At 36.1% G+C, this 24064-nt stretch overlaps 1 protein-coding gene and 1 long non-coding RNA gene across 3 annotated transcripts in view; one reads left to right on the plus strand and one right to left on the minus strand.

Moving 5' to 3' along the window:
* The window catches only part of LOC129528322 (uncharacterized), a 46566-nt gene extending 40057 nt beyond the window's left edge, over positions 1–6509 (minus strand). The window contains exon 1 of the long non-coding RNA XR_008673562.1: positions 6057–6509. This is a non-coding gene — a long non-coding RNA (uncharacterized lncRNA). The remainder of the gene's footprint in view (positions 1–6056) is intronic.
* DOK6 (docking protein 6) overlaps positions 1–24064 on the plus strand; it is a 437775-nt gene that overhangs the window by 343744 nt on the left and 69967 nt on the right. Inside the window, exon 7 of one of the 2 annotated variants that reach the window (XM_019014250.4) lies at positions 2603–2720. In XM_019014250.4, coding sequence (XP_018869795.1) covers positions 2603–2720 — 118 coding nt within the window. Of the gene's footprint in view, positions 1–2602; positions 2736–24064 lie in introns of both variants that reach the window. The other variant, XM_055368327.2, reaches the window with a different exon arrangement.

Here is a 24064-nt window from a genome sequence, read left to right on the forward strand (position 1 = left end):
GAGGGAAGAGTAGAGAAACATGAGGTGTAAAACAATACAGGGTGATTCAGAAGTAAATCATGTGGAAGAATTATTATCCAGTGGCTTCCAATTATATTTCCAGCAAACAAAAAATGCTTACTCTATTTCCCTGATGCTTAAAACTGACCATTTGGGAAGAAAAATGTCTCCCAGAATAAAAAAAGAGAAGAAAAAGCACTTTCATCACATTTTGGAAAAATTAATTTACCATCAATGATCTACTGTATGCTGAGTAATAAACAAATTATAATACATTAGAAAAAGGAATAAAGAGTAGACAGTAGGCAGAACGGTGATTAATATGAGACTGAATCTATGGATTGTTGTTATTAATGGGCATTGCTGACGTGAATTGAAGATTTATGCGTTTAATTAAGTTTATGCCTCATATGGGAAATTGGCTTTAAAGACGAAAGTCCTATCTTTTCTCCTAATAATCCTTTCATAAAATGAGCCTTGCCTCTAGTTCTTTATGGTGGTGGATGATGGACTTCCATCCATATGAGGGTGTAATGCACGTTTTTAACGTGCATAGCTCTACCTGCAGAGTCCCCCACTGTTAGGTCCGGGGTAAAACTGGAGGCCTCCATTGTTGATGCAGGATTTTTTTGCTCCTTAGTTCAGCTAAATCCAGGTTCTTGTCTCACAACCAGGAAAAATTAAGCATGTGAACACATTGAAGGGTGAGGAAAGCGGAATTTATTAAGCAAAAGGGGAGCTCTCAGCAAAGAGAGGGGTCCCCTGCCAGCCAGCTCCCACCTCACAGATTGAACACAAGGCCACCACACAGGACCTGAAGGGGCCAGGCTCCTCCCCTGCATCAGGTGTGATTTCCTGGTAGCTCCGCCCCATTTTTTCCAGTGCACATGTGGGCCCTTGGTCTGAGCCACCCCAATTCATTTCCTTTACTACGCATGTGTTAAGGGACAGAATATTTTTTACGTGGGCTTGTTTAGACAAGTCCCCTATGAACAATGACCCGGGTGGGTCAGAGGTTCCCCGGGGAGCCTTTCTTATCTGCCTAGGCATTTCGCCGTCTCCTGCCGTTATTATTGTTACCAAACCACCCAAAGATTCTGAAAGCACTACTCTATGATAACCCAGAAACTTGTCTCCTTAGAACCCCACCCCTATAAACACCAACCACAGGATGTGGATGTGGATAGTTCACCTGTTTATGTAATAAGCAGGAAAACTTTGAAGTCTACCAAATTTTGAAAATCAAAGAATGGCTGCAAAGTTACCATTTGGAGCCATCTTTAAAAAAAAAAGATACCTCAACAGTGCCCGACTTTTAAATAGACTGAGTATGGCACTTCTGTGACAAGACGTAGCAGCTCCAGAAATGCCTTACTACTAAGAAAGTAAAATGAAATAAGTAAGTTCAAGCTCTATAATTCCACTTTCTATTAAAATGTAAGAACCTCTTAGTTTTATGTGGCCTTGAACGACCCGGTGTGTCATATCAGGTACTTTCCTGATAGCATCTTCTATGAAGGGTGGTAAGAGTCAAATCCAATGCTGGATGCAGAAGTATGTGACCCATCCAAGCATCGAGGACCAGGCACGGGGTGTGCAGGTGCACTGTGGGAGGTACACACCACAGTAGCAGAAAGGCACGCAAAGCCTAGATTTGACAGAGATGAAATTGCAACTCAGTTTTGCCAGGAGTCAGGCATTACATAAAGAGAAAATGTGAGATTTTATTCATTAGAGGATTGCTCATTGTCTGTCAAAAAGTAAACATTTCCTCAGGTTGGGTCAGAGACATGTGTGCCAAGACTAAATAAAACCATTTCTGCATGCTTCTTGAAATTTCTTCTGCATTAATAAAAATAAAGCTATTTCTTGAAAGTCCAATGTAAACTATTATTTTCTTTGAACTAATCATGTGCCGGAGCACGTGATATTGTGTGAGTCTTCTCAGCAATCCTTAAAATGTATGTTTCGAACAAACATGCCACAATTTTATCACAGTGTTTCTCAGAGAATACCTTTTTTAATATGTACAAGATTCTATAACAGGGGCAAGGAAAAAGGTCTATTTGAGAAAATATCCATTGTGTAAGGTTGGGAGGAAGTGTAAGGAAAAATGTTTAGCGATTGAAATGGGTAAAAAAAAAAATAACGGGTATTCTGTAAACCTTTCATGGGTCTCTGCTTCTGAAGCAGCTGGCACCTTTATTTTTTGAGTTATTTTACAACTCTGTAAATTGTGGAAAGCTGAGAGTAATGCAAATAATTCTTGTCCATAGAAATGTAAATAACTTTGTCAGGTGGAGTGAGTACAACTGATCATGCCCTGAGTGTTTGCCAGCATTCCCCATTGCTACAAGTCATTGGAATCATTCGTACCATCTTAATGTTCTCTTCTTAATTAATGAGTAAAATTGTTTACAAGTATTCCTTTCATATTTTTGAGTAATGATTTTACTTTAAAAGTTATCCTTACACCGGGGATCATGCAGGTATCTATAGCAGATTCTATCTGTCACTCACATTTAACCCTGAATATTTAAAAGAGCAGATTTCAGTTTAATATTTTAAAACAAGGCCTAAAACACATTCTTTTCTCTTTTAGCTTCAGACAAGCTTGACTGAACCAATGACATTATCCAAATCAATATCTCTTCCTCGCAGCGCGTACTGGCATCACATCACTCGTCAGAACAGCGTTGGTGAAATCTACAGTTTGCAAGGCAAGTCACTTTAAAGTAAGAAAGCAGTGTCTCCATTAGCTTCCTCCAGGTGGACTGAGTCATGCAAATTGCTTTGTATTTGCATTGCTTGCTTTTCCTCCCATTCCCATTTATCAGCTGTCACTGGCCGCAGTGGGAGCTCTGAGATTTACAGTGGCTTTTTAAAAGCTATCATTTCATATACTCATGGTAAAAAATATTTCAAAAATTACTGTGAGGGCTAAGGACCCCATTTGGCATGAGAACTTGACTAAAACATTATACCAAGCACATTATCAGAAGCTAAAAGCTAATGCTGAGGTCTGCTTCATGCTGTTGTTTTATGAAGGATTTCTTTTTTCGCATCTTTTTTCCTTGAAAGGATTCAATATCAGTTCAGGAGGCTGACTTCAGGCTTTAAGGCTCTGCCATAAACTGGTACATAAACCTACCCATGAAAGTCTTAAAGTTTAGTCAAAGCCTTAATATAGAAACCATTCGGAGAGGGTGCAGGGTAGAAGGGGCCACGTGTAGATACTTTGCCTTTGTACTTCTTCTAATGATAAACGGTCAATTAGCTAGCATAGGAATAGCTTGCCAGATGAATCAAATTAATAGCTAGCAGATTTTTTGACTAACAGCAGCAAACAACCCAGCTTCAGCAGTTGTCTTCCTGTTCCTTCCCTTTTGTTTTAAACTGAATAATCTTACCCTTCAAATAAAATATTTGATTGGCTACAAGCAACTGACTAACAGCTAGCCAACACTGGAGGAAGCAAGAAACTAAGAAAATAAGGCTGAAACACACACAGCCAAGAGCATTTACTCATCCAACAAACATTTATTGAGCACCATAGGCTTGAATGTAATAAGCATCCAATAAATATCTGGGGAAAGAATGACCAAGTATGACCCTCTAGTAGTTAGACATTCAGACTGTTTTTCTTTCACACGTTAGCTTTTGCTCACAATTAACAATGCTGTAAGTTTTGACAAAAAGAAATATTTCCGTTGCAAGCAAACTGAAGTAATGTGTCTTTTTATAGCAATATTTGCTTGCCAGGGTTTCCAAACTAGACTAATGGAGTTCGATCATGGAAATTGATGGTTAAAGATACGTTCTACAAGGCAAAGCAGTTGGAATGGTTTTAGTCAATTACTGAAGGCAATTACATTTTATATTTTAAAGGGACTCTCTTACGGCCAACTTGACTGCCTGTATTTAAGAGTTATTATCTTTGTTATTTGTATGATAAAATATTTAATAGAATAAGGATTAGAGGGTTAAGAAAAGTGAGGAGTGGGGACTGGTTTGGCAGTTTCAAGAATCGGAAAGAGAAAACGAGTATCTTATGCTTTTATTTCCCTGTTCAAATGCCAGCAGCCACACACTCAAATTGCCTGAGTCATGATCATGCAAAATTAACCTTGCCTATTTCTGGGATGAAAAATAATTTGAAAGTATGCTTGTAATATAAGATTTTTGTCTAAACATAATATATGTGTAAACATTGATATTCACTTGAAAACAAACTATAAAATGTTTAAATAAAAAAACTATCAAATTTCTAAGCAATAAAAGTGAGATATTAGTGCTCTTAATACAAAAAACGTGGGAATAGGTCAGAAGTAGTATAATAACTCTAGTTTTTGTCAAGGGTTTGGCCTATAATTCCAGAAAATAAAAACTCTTGTTTTCATGGTAGTATGAAGGAAACGTTTTCTGAAGACAGAGCTAAGATTTAGACTGATACACAATTTCTGCAATGATTTGTTTTGCATCTGATAAAAAATTAGAATGCACTGGAATACCCTAAAACATTGCCAGAGACTTCTTGAAGATGTTGATTTATGTTGTATAGATATAATAACTGATCGAAATACTCTCACTGATGTTAACTTCCAGCAAAGTCAAAGGCTTGACATGCCTTTTCAATTACAATTTAATCTCAGTATTTCATGTTTCTCTGGTTGGTTGGTGGTGATTACAGAGTAAAAAATATGCATTGACTAAGGTAATTACTTAAGTCAAATATTTATAAAATGTATTCAACGGAAGTTACGTTTCACTATACTGTGGGTTTACTTTTTGTACTGTGTGCTTCTTAGAGCAATACAATTTACCACCCTGTATACCCCTCAGTGTTATAGATATAAAAATTTAAGTATCCAGATAAGGGGATAGAGGTTGATAGTAGGCAGTAGGCAGGCATATAATATAGAGATGAATAGATAAAGTTGTTAGTTATACTTTGATAATGGTCGCGTATTTTATTCTTCCTTTGTTCGGTTGTGATAGTCAAAACAAGTAGAGAGCAAGGAGCCTCAGTAGTTTACTAGGTGCTAGTCCCTAATGGAATCCGGGTAGAATAAAACTATTGAAAATAAGGAAGAAATAAAAAGAGAAATTCAGAACCTCAGCACCCTTCCACGAACACGTACGTTTTTCACAAAACTACATTTAGAAGTCTAGTTATCCACTGAGTACGGTGGCTCATCCCTGTAACCCCAGCACTTTGAGAGTTTGATTTTTTTTTCCCCCCAGAGCAGAAGCAAGAGTTTATTAAAAAGCCTTAGAACAGCAAGGGAAAGAAAAGAAGGAAAGTTCACCTTGGGAGAGAGCAAAGCAGGCGCCTTGAGAAACCAAGTGCGCGGCTTGACCTCTTGAATTCGGGTTTTATACTTCGGGTTGGCTTACTTCCGGGATCTTGCATTACTTCTCCCTACTCCTGAAATCTTATTGGGAAGCTGCTGATCAGTTTCAGGTGTTTTCTATCTAGTATGAGCCTGCCTTTCCCGGGGGCTGGCTGTGACCAATTATTACTACTCCTGAAATCTTATTGGGAAGCTGCTGATCAGTTTCAGGTGTTTTCTATCTAGTAGGCGCCTGCCTTTCCCGGGGGCCGGTTGTGACCAATTATTACTACTCCTGAAATCTTACTGGGAAGCTGGTGATCAGTTTCAGGTGTTTTCTATCTAGTAGGCGCCTGCCTTTCCCGGGGGCCGGTTGTGACCAATTATTACTACTCCTGAAATCTTATTGGGAAGCTGCTGATCAGTTTCAGGTGTTTTCTATCTAGTATGAGCCTGCCTTTCCCGGGGGCCGGTTGCGACCAATTATTACTACTCCTGAAATCTTACTGGGAAGCTGGTGATCAGTTTCAGGTGTTTTCTATGTATTAAGAGCCTGCCTTTCCCTGGGGCTGGCTGCGACCAATTATTACTTTACCAAAACAGTTAACAACCGCCTGACCATCAGCTGATTGTTGCCCAACACTCCTGGTGTGTGTTGGGAGTGGGGCTTCTCTCTCTTGCCCTGCTCATACATGACTAGCTACCTGCTGTAACATTTCTCACCTCAAGAGTCCAGGACCTCAAATCTTTGGATGAAGGTCTGTCATCCAAAATGGATGACTTCTGTCTTCTGTAACTGCTTCCTGCTGACAGAGGGGTGGTCGTGGTCGGGTGGATCTTGGCTCCTTGCTACCCGTCAGGGCTGAGTTGGCTGCATCAGTTGGTGAAAGTGGTATCCAGCCAGGTCCAAGGGAGACAGGGGCAGGATTTCACCACTGTCTTGTCCCACTGATGGGAAGTGCAGAGGTCCTCTCTAGAAGGGTGACTCTTGAATATTGAGAGGATGGCTTTCCTCATTGAGGATTGTCTGGAGCTCAATGGCCACTAGGAAGGTATCTGAGTCATGTGGACCAAATATGTTAGCAGTGGCAGATATCCGAGTTACGCAAGTTACCGGCGGCGAATCCATACGGGTCCACAGCAACCTCAGTCCTTGTCTCCTCAGAAGAAAGAATTCTACTGAGGGGCATAAGGCAGAAGGAGAGACCTAGGCAAGTTGCAAAGCAGAAGTGAGCATGTATTAAAAAGCTTTAGAACAGTAAGGTAAGGAAGAAAAGAAAAGAAGGAAAGTTCAACTTGGAAGAGGGCCAAGCCGGCAACTTGGCAGAAGGATTGCTTGAGCCCAGGAGTTAAGACCAGTCTGGGCAATATAGTGAGACTCCATCTCTGCATAAATAAATACATACATACATACATATTGCAGGGTATGATGGCACACGCCTGTAGTCCTAGCTACTCTGGAGGTTGAGATGGGAGGGTCACTGAGCCTGGGAAGTTGAGGCTGCAGTGAGCCATGATCACACTACTGCACTGTAGCCTGGGCTAAACAGCAAGACTCTGTCTTAAAAAAATAATTTTTTAAAAGTCTAGTTCTTTTGAATCTCGCTTTTTCAGCTATGCTCCTTGAAGTGGCATTACCTCTTCTTTACAAAAAGGAGAATATCGTCAGCCAACTGTCATCACTGATTTTACCAAATCAAAATAAAAGTCTGGCAATGTGGGAATATATCATTGTCAAGTAAACCGCAGGTAGCACTGAGGAATAAAAATATATCTTTAGAATTTTCAAATATTTTTAGGTGAAGCTGAGATCAATATGAATTAAATTTAGCAGACCTCATTCAGAAAACAGAAGCAGAAAACTTTCATATATTTAAAGTTTAAGAGATTAAGATTCATTAATAAGCAGCACATGTACTCAAATTTTTTTAAATGTATGGCATGGTAACAAATTCATTCTATAGTAAGACACCTATAACTTCAGTTGTCTGTCAGCCTCAAAGCTTTGACTTAGCTCAGTTTTGCTGTATTCATTTCTCTCATCCATTGCTAGATACATACGTAAAGATTGACATAGCAGGACAGAGATCCTGCATCTACCTTCATCTTTGGAGAATGTCTAATGGTGATTAAAAGTCAAGGTGAGAGCCCTAAAGTAAGAAAAAGTCAGTAATCTGATTTCCTTGTTTTTTGTTTTCTTTTTCTTTCTTTTTACCCTTTCCTGTGCTCCCCTCCTCAATTGGAGAATAAGAATCTCCAACACAATCTGCCTCATCTTTCCATGCTACTCCCAGAAGGGTGCTCTCAAAGAATAAGTTAATGTGATTTCCCCATTGTATTCTAGTAGTCTGGAATCAAAAGAGTGAAAAAGGGAATAATTAGCTTCTAACAAGCACATGTTGTACTAAGTACTTGGCAGCCACTGTTTAAAAATCTCTGTCCGTAAGTGGTTTGCAGCAGGTTGAGTTATGCCACCTCTTCTTGCAGAAGTGGCAAACAGACATTACTTTTCTTTTTTTGCCAGATTATCATAAGGATAGTTGATTTGTATTTGAAAGTAATTTCTTATTTATACTTCTCTAACTTCCTCTGTGCTTATGAAAAATGTTTATATCACGCTCATACTAGAGATGTTGTCTCTAGACTGAGAGAAACCTAAACCGTAAAGGGATGAACGTGATTTTAAACTCACAACTCTGAAGTGAATACATACTATTTGTTTTAATATTCATACAATTGTATTTCCAAGGCATTGGGAAATGTAGTAGGAATGTTTTGAAAGCCCTGAGGAACAATCACTTAAAAAAGAGAAAGAAAGAAATACAGAGAAGTTGAGGAGGGGAGCACAGGAAAGGGTAAAAAGAAAGAAAAAGAAAACAAAAAACAAGGAAATCAGATTACTGACTTTTTCTTACTTTAGAGCTCTCACCTTGACTTTTAATCACCATTAGACATATTTAGTTGACAGGCTATACAGCAGGGTTTTTAAGTCAGGATTTCTGAAGATGACAAAAGCATTTATTGAAAATGAAAAATCAAACCAGTAAAAGCCATTGACGGTACCAGGTGTACTGCAGGCACTCAGTAAAGCCTATTGAATTCTAAAGTGAATTAGCAATGCATTATAAAGCATACATGGAGATATGTGACATCAGGACCACATCCTCCTCCATGAGGGTGGACCTGAGAAAAATTCTCTTCTATATCAAGGAATCATGTCTAGTCCCACATGTGAGCCCCATGCTCTTCTTGTGCAAGGTGAGGTGTTTGTTGGCATTTCTGCTTTTTGCTTTAGGATCATTTTGACTGAGCACAGATACTTGCTACTACTAGTCTTTATTTTCATGAACACAGGGAGGACTGTGAAATGCTAGATCTGCCCCTTTAACATGATGGCTCAAAATCTGTCTCTCTGCACCTGCTGATTTCTCTCCGGTTAGTTCACGTTCTTCTTTTATAAACTAATGGTGAGAACAAGGGCCAAGAATATGAGCTGAACACAGTGCCCAATGAGCAGGTTTATGGGACTGCACGTGATGACTAAACTTTCTCTGATGTATGATGATATGGTCTGGCTCTGTGTCCCCACCCAAATCTCATCTTGAATTGTAATCTGAATTGTAATCCCCACATGTTGGGGGAGGGACCTCATGGGCGGTCATTAGGTAACGGGGGCAGTTCCCCCCATGCTGTTCTTGTGATAGTGAGTGAGTTCTCATGAGATCTGATGGTTTTATAAGGAGCTTTTTCCCCTTCACGCTCCAATTCTCTCTCCTGCCACCATGTGAAGAAGGATGTGTTTGCTTCCCCTTCTGCCAGGATTGTAAGTTTCCTGAGGCCTTCCCAGCCATGCAGAAGTGTGAGCCAATTAAACCTCTTTTCTTTATAAATTACTCAGTTTCAGGTATTTCATAATAGCAGCATGAGAACGGACTAATACATATGATAATCCCTTATTTTCACACAAAATAATGTGGAATATACTTTGACTGCTTTTTTTTAAACAGCTTGAACAACTACACTCTTTGAATCAAGAATGATTGTATATACCATTTGTAAAGGTGGTAGCTTTAGGAGTTCTGCTTTCAGTAACACTGATTAATATCCACAGGCCAGCTTTGCCCCTGTATATCCGTAATTAAGCTACAGACCACCAATGTCAGCACGGACGCATACCTAATCACCAGAAGGCATTTGACGCTCACGGAAAGGGTGTCTGTGGCTTCATTTTCTCAGAAGGACAGGATGGAAATAGGCAATTAGAATTAGAGATAACCTTCAGAAAATGGTAAATAGAGTTCTGCCATAGATTAAGGAGGTAAATCAAAGCCTTTGTTTCCTCTTTGCTCAGCAATGACCTTCTGTCCTTCTCTACTGTCCATTCAAACTGCATTGTATATAAATTGCTTCTATTGAGATTTTCTATTTTGTTTTTCAAGTTCAAAGCTAATAAAAGCCTCTGATAGCCAGTTTTAAAAAATATAGAAATTTGCAACAGAAGTAAAATGAAGCCTGGTAGCTGTTTGGCAACAGCCATTAAAACATGAGCCACTTTCTAGAAGCAACACTTCTGTCTATTAAACCTTATTTATAAACATTTATTGTATGCCCATACCTTAAGAAAGGTATGTCAAAGGCAGGAAATGTATCCCTGGATGTCAGTTTTTAGAGATAAATGAATCGGTTATTCCCTAAAGCAGACATCATAAAAATGCACAAAATATTCCCACTGTGAAATGATCCTCACATCCTGCAGTCTTAATTAATTGCCTGCTTTTCCGTGCTCCCAGAGACATTTGTGTTTAACTTTATTAAATGAATGTGCTTATTTACAAACCTGCTTATTCCACTGGATTGTGAGGGAGTAATTTTGTGAAAGATTTTATCAAACAAATTTTGGGGCTCAATTATCTTGAAGATGTTACCCCTAGAGGTTAAAATCTTGAGTTCTGGAGTCAAATATACCGGAGTTTGAATATTAACTTTACCACTACTGACTGATGTGATTTTTGGGCAATTTACTCAACCTTTCTAAGCTTATTCCTTGATATCTAAAAGAAGATAGTATTATCTCCCATGATCTCATTAAATGAGATCATCAACATAAGATGTCAACATTCAATAATTATTAACTATTATTAATATATTAAAGTACAGTTGACCCTTGAACAACATGGGGGTTGAGGTGCCTACCCTACCCCTGCACAGCTAAAACCAGTGTATACAATAGCAAAGACATGAAATCAACCTAGGCGCCCATCAACAGTGGATTGGATCAAGAAATTGTGGTACATATACACCATGGAATACTACACAGCCATAAAAAAGAATGAAATCAGGTCCTTTGTAGCAACATGGATGTAGCTGGAGGCTATTAGCCTAAGCAAATTGAACAGAAAACCAAATACCGCACATTCTCACTCATAAGTGGGAGCTAAACATTGGTTACGCATGGACATAAGTACGGCCATAGTAGACACTGAAGAAGGAGGAGGGCAAGGGTTGAAAACTAACTATTGGGTACTATGCTCACCGCCTGGGTGATGGGATCAGTCGTAACCATAACCTCAGCATCATGCAGTATACCCAGCTAACAACCCTGCACATGTACCCACTGAATCTAAAAGAAAAGTTGAAATTGTTTATTTAAAAAAGAAAATCAATGTACAACTTTTGACACCCCCAAACTTAACTACTAGTAGTCTGCTGTTGACCAGAAACCTTTCCAATAATATAAATAATCAATTAATGCATATTTTGGTTTACACATATTATATACTGTATTCTTACAATAAAGAAGCAACCTAGAGAAAAGAAAATGTTATTAAGAAAATCATAAAGAGGAGAATATATATTTACTATTCATTAAGTGGAGGTAGATCATTAAATTGAGTAGGTTGAGGAGGAGGAGGAAGAGGAGAGGCTGGTCTTGCTGTCTCAGGAGTGGCAGAGATGGAAGAAAATCCACACATAAATGAACCCATGCAGTCCATACTGTGTTGTTTAAGAGTCTGCTGTAAACCAAACTCTCACTATGAAGTTTCTTTTTTCTGGCAGAGGCAGATAGGCTGTCCTACTCTTATTTATTCCAGTGTTGATTTGGAAATATTATTACAGAGTTCTTACTGTGCTTGGGGAAATTTGTTTGGTTCTAAGGACTATGAAAATCTAGCTTTAGGCCAGGTGTGGTGGCTCACTCCTATAATTCCCACACTTTGGGAGGCTGAGGCAGGCAGATCACTTGAGGCCTAGAGTTCGAGACCAGCCTGGCCAACATGGCAAAACCCTGTCTCTACTAAAAATACCAAAAAAAATTAGCCAGGCATGCTGGCTCACACCTGTAATTCCAGCTACTCAGGAGGCTGAGGCACAAGAATAGTTTGAACCCGGGAGGCGGAGGTTGCAGTGAGCCAAGATTGCACCACTGCACTCCAGCCTGGGCGACAGAGTGAGAAAGTCTATCTCAAAAGAAAAAAAAAATCTAGCTTTAATAAATGGTTTCTAGTTTTTAAGGTTTTAGAAAAACTAAAGCTAAGCTTAACTCTCACTCTAAGTTTTTAATACAAGGAAAAAAAATTCAGTCTGAAGTCTTCATTTAAGTTTTTTCTTCTCATCAGTGAGTATAAACAAGACATGGCACCTTAAACAGATAAACCACCTCTCCCATGCCTTATATTGCTCAGTCCAGGTAGCCTAAGGCAAACTAGAGCCTCTTTTCCAACCCAAGGTTTGCAGAACTCATGGAAGGACTGTGTTTAGCTCAGCCCAGTGCAGAGGAGATGCCCCCACCCAAACATACTCATCCACACCCACCCTACTACTTACCCTCCCACCCCAAATCAGTTCTTACTAATTAGCTTACCCTAACTGCCCAGAAGCCTTTCAGAGACCTTTCTTCCTCCATGAGGCCCCAGCCTCTTTCCTAATGTGGACTAGCTTTGTCGAGCCAATTAATACTACACTGATTCTCTCTCACAGTGCATTCTACTGGCTGGACTAGAGGCGAGCAACAAGATTTACATTACTAATTGAATTCTTCTGCATCACCCAAATTAAAATCCGAAGAGGATTCACAGTGCAAAATATACCACATCAGCCATTTAATCACTTTTTACCAGATATGTACAAGTAATTACTAAAAGATAAAAGATTAAGAGTTTCCAGATGTTACACTGGATTAGTATAATCCACCAATGGTTTTATTAAAATGAATTGCTTCACTCTCTTTAATTCAAATTTGGTGGAAATTAAAATCTCTGTTCAGTCTCTATATTTTTCTCCATCAAGCTTCCCCTACTGAATTTTTTAAATAAAAGAAGTAACATACTGAGTTCTCTATTAATCAAATTTTGTGGGGAATATATATTAAAGACATGTCAAATAAATTATACATATATATTCGATTTTATTCAGAAGGGAATAAACAGTACATAATATTAGTTCAGGGAAATGTCAATACAACCAGATCAATTAATACAGACAAATGTTAATGCAGACAGATTTTAACACAAACGGATGCTCAACTGTCTTTGTCATATATATGTATATACACACACAAACACATATATACACAGAGAAAGAGAGGAGCATCTGGTTCACCATATATGGCTTCTCATATACTTCCCTCAAACATGTATGTATTAGGCTAAGCTTCACAAATTGTAAACTACAAAGAAGAACCTAGAGGGAAAAATGTTCAATTACTTTTTTTCTTCTTGGTCTCTATTTCTTGTTTGATTTTTCTTAATCTCATCTCTGTCTCTGGCCCTTCAACTAAATGTTCCCCATCCCTAATTATAGGTTCAATACATGTATTTTGAACAAGTTTTCCTTTATTTTCCTCTGCCTGCCAAGCAGAATACGGCAGAGACTTGATAATGATTGAAAGATAATAAAAGATGAGAAACATCAGGAAATTAACATCCTTAAAATTACACTTGCCAGAGAATAAACTGCAGAGTTGATGTTGATTTAACCCTGGATATGTCCTTCACATCTAGCACAGTGGTGGGCAGGTGTGAAGAACCTCTTTGAAAGTTCTAGCACCTGCCAGCTATCCAACAATTAATAGACACTAATTGGAAATTTGTTGCTTCGAACTTCGAACCACCCAATATTTTGAAACTCAGGAGCATGGTTATATGTTTATATAAGAGGAATTTATGCTAAGATTTGAAGCGCATGTGTGTGTGTGTGTGTATGTGTGTGTGTGTGTGTGTGTGTGTGTGTGTGTGTGTGTTGAATGCCTGTATTTAATTTAGGAAGAAGAATAGAGTTTGGGAGTGCTCTTAGAAATTTTTGGTTGCCATTGCTATATTATGTTGGTTTGGTAAGAAGTTTAGAACTTTTGTGTTATTTTTTGTTTTACTATTCATAATATTAGAAAGAGGAGTTTGATATGAAACTCTCAGTGACGTAGTATGTCATTTACATATATGATTAATGATAAACATTATCAATGTCTTTTACATATATGTAAAATTATTTTAGAACAAAATTTCTTACTGACAATTACAACTCTAAGACAAAAGCTGTACTTAGGTTTTATTCATCAGGAAAGTTCATTCGTCCAGATAAACATGGAAAGTTTCCTCTCTAGTGTATATTTGAAGAGTAGCCATTGTCTGTGGCTCTATCATTTCCAGTTTAGGATTCTGTATGTGCTCAAAAAAGATGTTGTCTAAGAAACATCCTGTGCTTGTATCTGTAACTCTAATATGATGAGTTGAAACTTTTCTTTGAGAATGATTTACTATTTATAAATTTCTTTTTAAAATATTTTTAAAATTGTCCAAACTTCTGATAGTATAATTTAGCATTGTTCTTACATTTACCAAAAACCCACATTTTGTGCAAAAACAACAATAGAAAAAGCAAATTGTAGAGCATAATCAGTTTTACTGTTTGAGGATGTCTCTACATTCATGTCCCAGCTTCTTTAGAGGCATGTCTAATAAACTGATGTATGTAAAATTAAAAATCCCAATAGTTAATTTCCTAATCTACTACTTATTTCCTGGATCTCAGCACTGAATTCATCCTTCTGAAAGCAATGAGACACTAAGAGTCAGGAAGCCAGAGATCTCACTCCAGTTCAGAATTTAACAGCCATTCAATGTTCATTTAACTTTTCCAATCAGTAAATGGGTGGGAGTGAACCACTTACCAGAGTTCAAACAGATTGCATGGTCTGAATAGCAAGAGACGAGGTGTAACATGTTTGAAAAGTTTTGTAGGAAGAAGAAGGGTATTTTATTGAGCAACCTTCTATGAACAAGATATTATGCTAGGTGTTATCACAAATATAATTTCATGTAAACCACAAAAACCCCTGAAAGGGTAGATCGTTAGGAGTGGCGTTTTTATAAATGGAGAGAGGTGGTGTCATTTTCAGCTTGGCTGATATTTACTCAACACTTGACAGTTTCATGATATTTAATCTTCCCAACAACTCTCCAAGGTAGGGGCTATTATTGTCCCCATTTTACAAATAAGATAACCGTGGCACACAAAGATAAAATAACTTGCCAAAGGACAAAGAGTGGGATTATCAACGCAGGCAGTCTTGATTTTCTAGCTAGATTGTCACTTGGATAGGAAAGTTACATAACTACCTTGAGGCAACAGAGTTTAAGCAGAGAGAAAGAAAACATGTATAATCTCTACCCTTCTGCCCAAGGACGTTCTCTTTGAACTATAATCAAGGTTTACAAGAATGATTCTTCTGAAAAGCAAGCAACAGCTCTTCTCAAATGTGCTTTAAATGAGACAACCCAGATGGAAGCCATCTAAGCAATTTGTGTAAAGTCCGTGGTGTCCAAAGATGACTTGTATACAGTTTGGGCACTGCTTTTAAAAATCTCGTATAACAGCCTTGCTCCTTTTGTGGAACAATTTAAAGCACACCGTATATGTAAATTAATGGGTTTAACTCATGAGGGTTAACATTACTTTTCATTATTGCTTTTCAAGCTTTTTAACTAAGCTTTATAGCACATTCAAATGTGTTCCTCCCTCATTTCAACTTCTTTAGAAGTGTCTTATTTTGGAGATTTCAGAATCACTTTTCCTGTTGCAAACCCCTTCTATTTCTTAAACTTTCCACTCTCCTAAATATTTCCTTTTCTTTTCTTTAGGCATTAATGCTGACATATGGAGCCTCCCTGTTGTTATTCTCTGTTGTTAGTTCATATGACTTCCATAACAAAAGTGTAAATGTCTTCTTAGACAAGCTTTATTTCCCTTAAACAATTTCTGTACCTTCCATTGAAAAGTAACTTTTTAAGTTAAGGCAGTATGATATCTGAAAATCTGATGGAATTCCAAGGTATAAATACATTAAATTTAGCTGAAATTAATAGTCAAATTTATAAATTGCAAAATAAATATAGCCTAGTTGAGAAAACTCAAGACGTGAAGAAATATGTGAATAAAAAGGTAAAAATCATCACTACCATATATTAACATTTTTAAATATGGGTATAGATACATAGATAAAAGTATAGGTCAAGATAAAATTCATATATGTATTTATAAAATTAAGATCATACTACATATGCACTTACTTGCTATGTTTTTGTATTCTGGTAGAATTGAAACAAAGTCTAAGTGGCAATTAAGGGCTGCATAATATTCTACTGCAAACTCTAGTTTATTTAACCATTACTCTATTGTTTAGCATGCTGTACCTTATCCTTTGCTTTTTACTATTATAAACAATGTTTCAGTAAGCACATGTGTATATAATATTTTACACATTATACATATTATATGTGTATAATGTTTATAATAACATTTCTAGAAGTGGAATTGATTTTTTTTCAATCAGAATTTATAGTGCTGTGTCAGATCCTGGGGATGTATCTCATTTACAGAGCACAAAATCACTGTGGTCACCAGCTCTATGTATATTACCATCTTATTTTTTAAAAAGGCACATAGCTAACTACAGCAGATTTATTAATTTGTTCATTTATCCATTTAACACCTATGCATTGAATTGCTTTATGTCCTATTTCTAGATAGCTGGAGACAGAGAGGTGAAGAAAAGAAATTAGGTATTTTACATGAAAGTAAATACCAAAAAAATTAAGTAAAGAAAATAATATGTGGGATAATTTCAGACCTTGATGAATGTTACGAAGAAAATATATCAAAATGATGACAAAGATAAAGGAACACTTAGGAATAAATTTAAGGATGTGAAAGACTGGTAAACTGAAAACATAGAACATTCTAGGCAACACACTGAGACCTCAGTAAAAAAAAAAAATGGTTTTTAGGTGAACACCGTAGTCCCAGATACTCGGGAGGTTGAGGTGGGAGGATCACTTGAGCCCCGGAGTTCCAGACTACAATGAGCTATGATTGTGCCATTGCACTCGAGTCTGGGTGACAGAATGAGACCCCATCTCTAAAAAATAAATAAATAAAACAAATATTGAGGAAGGAAAGTAAAATAGATACAAATAAGTGGAAAGACATCTTGTATTCACGAGTTGAAAGAGTTAATATTGTAAAATGTCTATACTACTCTAAAGCATCCATAGAGTCAATGCAATCCCCAACAAAATCCCAAGGTATTTTTCACAGGAATAGAAACAATTAGCAAATTCACGTATCACCACAAAAGACCTCAAATAGCCTCAACAATCTTGAGAAATAACAGAGCTAAAAGGATCACACTCACTGATTTCAAAGTATATTACAAAGCTCCAATAATTAAAGCAGTATGCTTAAAACAATAAAACATAAAGATAGACAAATAGAGTAATGGAACATAATAGCCCAGAAACAAATCGCAACATTATAAAGCCAACTGATCTTCAGCAAGAGTGCCAAAAATACACAATGGGGAAATGATAGTCTCTTGCTGGGAAAACTGGATATCCACATGCAAAAGAATGAAATTGGACCCCTATCTTACACCATGCACAAAATTCAACTCAAAATGGTTTAAAGACAAAGGTTAAGGCCTGAAACCATGAAACTCCTAGAAGGATAAGCTTCAGGCAGTGGTTCTGGCAATGGTTTCATGAATCTGACACCAAAAGCACAGGTAACAAAAGCATAAGTAGGTAAGTGGGATTATATCAAACTAAAAATCAACTGCACAGTAAAGAAAACAATAAACAGAGGAAGCAGTCAACCTATGGAATGGAAGAAAATATTTGCAAACTGTATATCTGATAAGGAACTAATTTCTAAAATACATAAGGAACTCCTATAACTCAATAGCAAAAAACACCTACACTAATAATTTTTTGTTGTTGTTGTTTTTTTTTTGAAAAGGTAAATAAAGGATTTAATTAGTATAAAATTTCCAGTTTCATTTCAAGTGCAGTTAGATTTTTGTGATTCCACTTTTAAACTGTTCAAAGAAAATTTTATTTTCATGGACATTTTACTTACCTTTTAACCCTTTACTATTAACTAATTTCTCTTGTAATATTTATATGTCCATACTTCTTCGCATTAGGGCATTGTAGTCAAAATATTAAAAAGCCAAGAAATGACAAAACAGTATACAGAAAACAGGAAAATTTTGATACAACTCTAAAATTATGCTAAAAAAGCAACCACATTTTCAACAAAATGCTTTAAAAAATCATTTCTGAGTGTCAGAACTGTACACTAATAATTTTTAAAACAGCAAAGGACTTGAACAAACATTTCTCCAAAGATATACAAATGGCCAATAAGTACATGAAAAGATACTCAGCATCACTAATCAGCAGGGAGATGCAAATCAAAATCACAATGAGATATCCCTTCACACTTGTTAGGATGGCTAATTATCTAAAAAACAAAAAACAAAGTATTGGTGAGGATATGGAAAAACTGGAACTCTTGTACACCATTGATGAGAATGCAAAATGGTACAGCTGCCATGGAAAACAGTATGAAGATTCCCAAAACAATTAAAAATAGAAACACATAAAATCCACAACTCCACCTACGGGTATTTATAAAAAAAAAATGAAAGTAGGATCTCGAAGCGATATTAGCACTTTCATGTTCATTGCAGTAGTATTCACAATAGCCAAGATATGGAAACAAACGTTCGTTGATGGATTAATGAAGAAAGAAAATGTGGTATAAACATACAATTGAATATTATTCAGCCTCAAAAAAGTAGAAATCCTGCCATATGCTACGTCATGGATGAGCCTTGAGGACGTTATGCTAAGTAAAATATGCCATTCACAGAAGGACAAATATTACATAATTCAATTTATGTGGAGTATATGAAATAGTCAAATTCACAGAAGCAGGGAACAGAATGTGCTTGCCAGGAGCTGGAAGAGGAAGAAATGAGGAGTTGCTGTGCAACAGGTATAAAGTTTCAGTTATGCAAGATGCACACATTTTACAGATCTGTGCTTAGTTAACAGTACTGTGTTGTACACTTAAAAATGTGTTAAGACTGCTGGTGGGAATGTAAACTAATACAACCACTATGGAAAACAGTCTGGAGACTCCTTAAAGAACCAAAAGTAGAATACCATTTGATCCAGCAATCCTACTATTGGGTAGCTACCCTGAGGAAAAGAAGTCATTATACAAAAAAACGATACTTGCACATGTATGTTTATAGCAGCACAATTTATAATTGAATGTGGAACTAACACAAATGCCCATCAATCAATGAGTGGATAAAAAATTTGTGAGAGAGAGAGAGAGATATGATATATATGATATATATATAGATATATATATATAATGTAATACTACTCAGTCATAAAAAGGAATGAATTAGTGGCATTTGCAGCAACCTGGATGAGATTGGAGACTATTATTCTAAGTGAAGTGACTCAGGAATGGAAAACCAAACATCATATGTTCTCACTCATAAGTGGGAGCTAAGCTATGAGGATGCAAAGGCCTAAGAATGACATCAATGGACTTTGGGGACTCGGGAAAAGGGCGGGAAGGGGGTGAGGGATAAAGAACTACCAATTGGGTTCAGTGTATACTGCTCAGGTGATGTGTGCATCAAAATCTCACAAATCACCACTAAAAAACTTACTCATGTAACCAAACACTCGTTCCCCAATAACCTAGGGAAATAAAATTTTTTTAAAACATGTGTTAAGAGGGTAGGTCTCATGTTAAGTGTTCTTACCACAGTTAAATTAATTTAACATTAAAAACTGAATGGTGAAAGTGGTAACTTAGTCACAAGTGCAGAGAAAATGAGAGAGTTGTAGGATAGGAGGAAATCATTCAGCATGCAACAGAGAGATATTAAGGAGATGGGAAATATAAAATATCTTTAGACATACAGAATAGAGTATGAATATTGAACACAGATTTAATAATCATTCCTAAAGGAGATGATACAGCAAACGGGGATGAGGTAAATATATAATAACTGGTAATTCTACAGACTAGACAAATGGTATGACTTGTCAGATTGAAGAAGTACATTGAGTTCCAGCATGAAAAAAATAAAAAGCAACTCATACTTTGAAACACGAGGGTAAAATTGCCCAATTCTAAATGCAAAAGGAAGTTTTAAAATCAGAGAGATGAGACAGATAACCTACAAAAGAACAGCAAACCAGATTGACATCAGATATCTCAATAGCAATGAGATAGAACAGGAAGTGATGAAATGAAATCCCTCGTTGGCCAAGAATTTTATAACCATTCAAGAAATGAGGCCAGATGCAATAAAAGCCAGAAAATAATGAAAACCATCTTCAAATAACTAAAAACTCTATCACCAACTGAAATATGCAAGAATAAATACTAAATTGATTCATCTTTGGAAAATGCTGAGTTTACCAAACAAAAATTCCCTAAAGAAAATAAATAATGGATGTACTTAATGGAAAATAAATTTGAACTCACAAAGAAGAACTGGAATACAAGAAGTAAAGATACTGTTAAACGTGACCAAACCTAATATACATTAACTTTAATAACAGTGATGGTAATAAAGAGTAAGTTTTAGATGTTTAAAAGAAAGGTAGCATTAAAATAGTTGATAGCAGTAATAAGAAATGGAAGGTAATAAAAAGAGAAGTATGGATACGTTTATATTTTACATTTGATATTACTTTTTGGTCAAGCGGGCACATTAAGTAAAATACTAAAAGATTATAAATACATCTAAACAAGTAAATAGGAGAAAAGGGGAAATTTTTAAATTAATGTAATTAGAAGTAGAGAAAATATAGAAAGAAAAAAGAGTAAATAAATATTATAACAGACACTATAAGAGAGAGAGAAAATATAAATATGTAGAATCAAAAGAAACAAAAATGATTACATTTGTCTGTTATAAAAGAGAAGGAAGAAAACCTTAGATTGAGTTTTAAAAGCCCAACTTTGTGCTGTTTCTAACAGAAAATATCGAAAGTTTAAGATACAGGAATGTTGAAAGTAAACTGAAGGCAAGGCAAAACACAAAGTTTTGGGAAAAGAGGGTCATTACATGTTATCATTAGAAAAAAATGATTCATCAGCAAGATGCAATATATCTGAACTCTTGATAAAATATTCCCTTCAGTATATTTTAAGATGGTACACACACAAAAATGGACACAATCATTAGGTGGAACCAATTGAAAGTGCCATAATTGTAGGTCAGTACTGTTAAATAACAACCATTTCATATGATTCAACCAAAAAAATTGAAAACATGACAATTATAATGAGACTTTTAAAAAGGTACAACTTATAAATATTAGACTGCATGAAAAAAGTTTCTAAGGAAATAGAAAATTAAACAGCATAAAACAAGCTTAAGCAAAAACAAAAATCAGAGACTATACATTGTTTTTAAACATTCTTGGAACATTAACAAAATTTGACAATATAAGATGCCACAAACACATCTTAACGTGTATAAAATAATCAGGAGCCTATAGAACATGGGCTCATGTTTTCGGATCATAATGCAATACAAATAAAAGCCAAAAAGCCTATACTTTTAAAATTAAGAACACGTCTGTAAGATCTTTAATAAAAGACAACACAATAAGGGAACTTATTACATATTGGAACTACACGATAATGAAAACACTACATCAAAATTTATGAGATGTGGCTAAGTTGGTAGAGAAAATTTTATAGACTTAAATACACGTATTTAGAAGAAAATAGGGATGGAAAATTAATCAGCTAAGCACTCAACCTTGTAGGTTAGATGAGGACAATACAAAAATAGGATAAAATCAACTAATCTCACAAACATCAATACTAAAGACATCATCACAACCTAATTATGTACAGTCCAGAAAGTAAGGCTACTTTAACAATAAAATATCAATAAATGATTTTATGTTAGGAAATGGAAGCTAAAATTATGAGATGATCTCTATAGCTACAGAAAAATATTTGATAAAATTCAGTATTCATCAAGAGGTATCAATATATTCTAAAGAAATGTAGGCATGTGAAATCTATATTAGACATGACATCAGTTTGCCTCACTTCTACTTTAATTATCATAGTTCTTTAAAAAGACTGCATGTTCTTACTCATAGGTGGGAACTGAACAATGAGAACACACGGACACAGGAAGGGGAACATCACACTCTGGGGACTGTTGTGGGGTGGGGGGAGGGGGGAGGGATAGCATTAGGAGATATACCTAATGCTAAATGACGAGTTAATGGGTGCAGCACAGCAGCATGGCACATGTATACGTATATAACTAACCTGCACATTGTGCACATGTACCCTAAAACTTAAAGTATAATAAAAAAAAAAGACAGGATAAAAAAGTAAAACTAACTTTTTCAAAGCCTCAGCATTCCATCACTTACATATCAATTTTTTGTAAACAAATTTTCCTTAAGATAATTATTTTCATTAATATTAAGAAAAATGTCTTACTGTATTGATGGAGATTTCTTTAAATAAATTATTCTTAAAGTTTCAGATTTATTTAATAGAAATAAAATTTTGATGAATTATATTAGAGGTATGATATTCTCAATAAGTCCTATTATTTATGCTAAAAATACCCTTTGGGTTTATACATAAAGTGCTTGGCAAAGCAGTTTTTCACTTTCACTTATAACTCCTTAACAATGTTCCTGACATCACCACCAACCTCTCTTTTATCCAGGCCTGCAAAATGACAGCCATCCTTAGTTTTTTTCTTATCCCAGCAATTGACTCAGTTCTATCAATACACATTAACAGACCTATCACAAAGGACTACCCAGTTTGGCCAGAGAGTTCTGAGATGGTATATTTAATTCAAAATGGCCTCCTTCCCAATCTCCCACCTCTTCTCTCTCCTCAGCCCCTACACTTCACAACAAGTATTAGGTCTAGACAGGACTGTCCCATTCACTGACAAAAAAAAAAAAAAAAAAAAAGCAGAAAGAATTCAACATGATATCTGTTGGTGGATGACAAAAAAATTTTAAAAGAGAAAATCAACAAAGGGAAAAATGAAGAAGAAACAAAATTTAAAAAATATTTATCTGTACATCCAGGAAATCATGAAAATCGGCACTCCGATTTAACAGGTTGAAAGAGTTGCAAGAAATCGGGGAACAGGTAAGACAATGGGAAGGATATAAAACAGACTAAAGTGCTCATCAAAGTAAATTGAAAATAATGATAAATGCTTCACACAAATAAAACAATTTTTATAAGCACTTAGAAATCCAATAATTGTAGCTGAAAAGAGACTATAGTAGCTTCAGAAAATAATAGGTATTAATAAAGTAACAAAGAAAGAAATTCAGTCAGAGAGACGGAAAATACATGGGTATGTGCACAAGTCAAATAATGGATTGAACATACAGGTTTTCCTGAAATAGAGAATAAATACAAGATGTATATAAAAGTCTTTCCTGAAATAAAGGAAGACCTATGGCTTAACTCAGGTCCTCCGAGAAGCAGATGCCGAGATGGGTTGAGATGCACGAGAGTTAGCCAGTTAGGGGTCACCAGATATTTGAGGAAAGTATGAAACAAAAAACAGAGGCCACAGCAAATAAATTGCGTCAAAAGGAACCTCGAAGAGACCGAGGCAGTGCAGAAAGCAGAATAAAACCATGCACACAAGCAGGCTTACAAACAAGGCAATAAACAACTCACTCAGAAGTTAACTCAGATGTTTGAGAAAAACAGACATGAAACCACTGTAAACTCCATGGCTGGCTTATAAATCATAACTGGATTGGTGATACTAATGCAAATGCTAAATACTGCTTTTGAAATGTACTTATTCTGAGCATGAAAGGAGGGAAGGTGTGTGTGAGGAAGGGAGTGGTTCAGACCACTAAATCATCATATTCCATAGTAGGAAGAAAATCTATAACGTCTAAAAATGAAAAATCAAAACCCAGCTTTTAAAACCATTTTCATTTAAGAATATGAAGGTCCATATCTGAAGAGATAGCCTAAAGGATTGTGACTGCTAACTTCTGAAAATATAGCATAGTACTGCCGTTGTTAGTATGTTTGTCTTGTTTGTTTTTAGACATGGAACTTCAAACTCCAGCCCCCTCATGAGTGGAATGGGGATGGAAGGAGCAGAGTGGTTAGAAGAATTTTACCGGCTCACTTCTGCTCTATTTGAATCTTTTACAAAAATCAAGTTATCATTTGTAATTTGGAAAATGATTTTAATATACAAAATACAAAAAAAGAAAGCATTAGATGCTTATTGCCATCAAGATAATTTCTAGATTTTTCTTGATATTTACGGTGCTTCATATTCTGACCTCATCTTCATGCTGTTGAAAGGGCTCTTTCCA

The sequence above is a fragment of the Gorilla gorilla genome, chromosome 17, assembly GCF_029281585.2.
Source record: "Gorilla gorilla gorilla isolate KB3781 chromosome 17, NHGRI_mGorGor1-v2.1_pri, whole genome shotgun sequence".
Classification (NCBI taxonomy): Eukaryota; Metazoa; Chordata; class Mammalia; order Primates; family Hominidae; genus Gorilla; species Gorilla gorilla.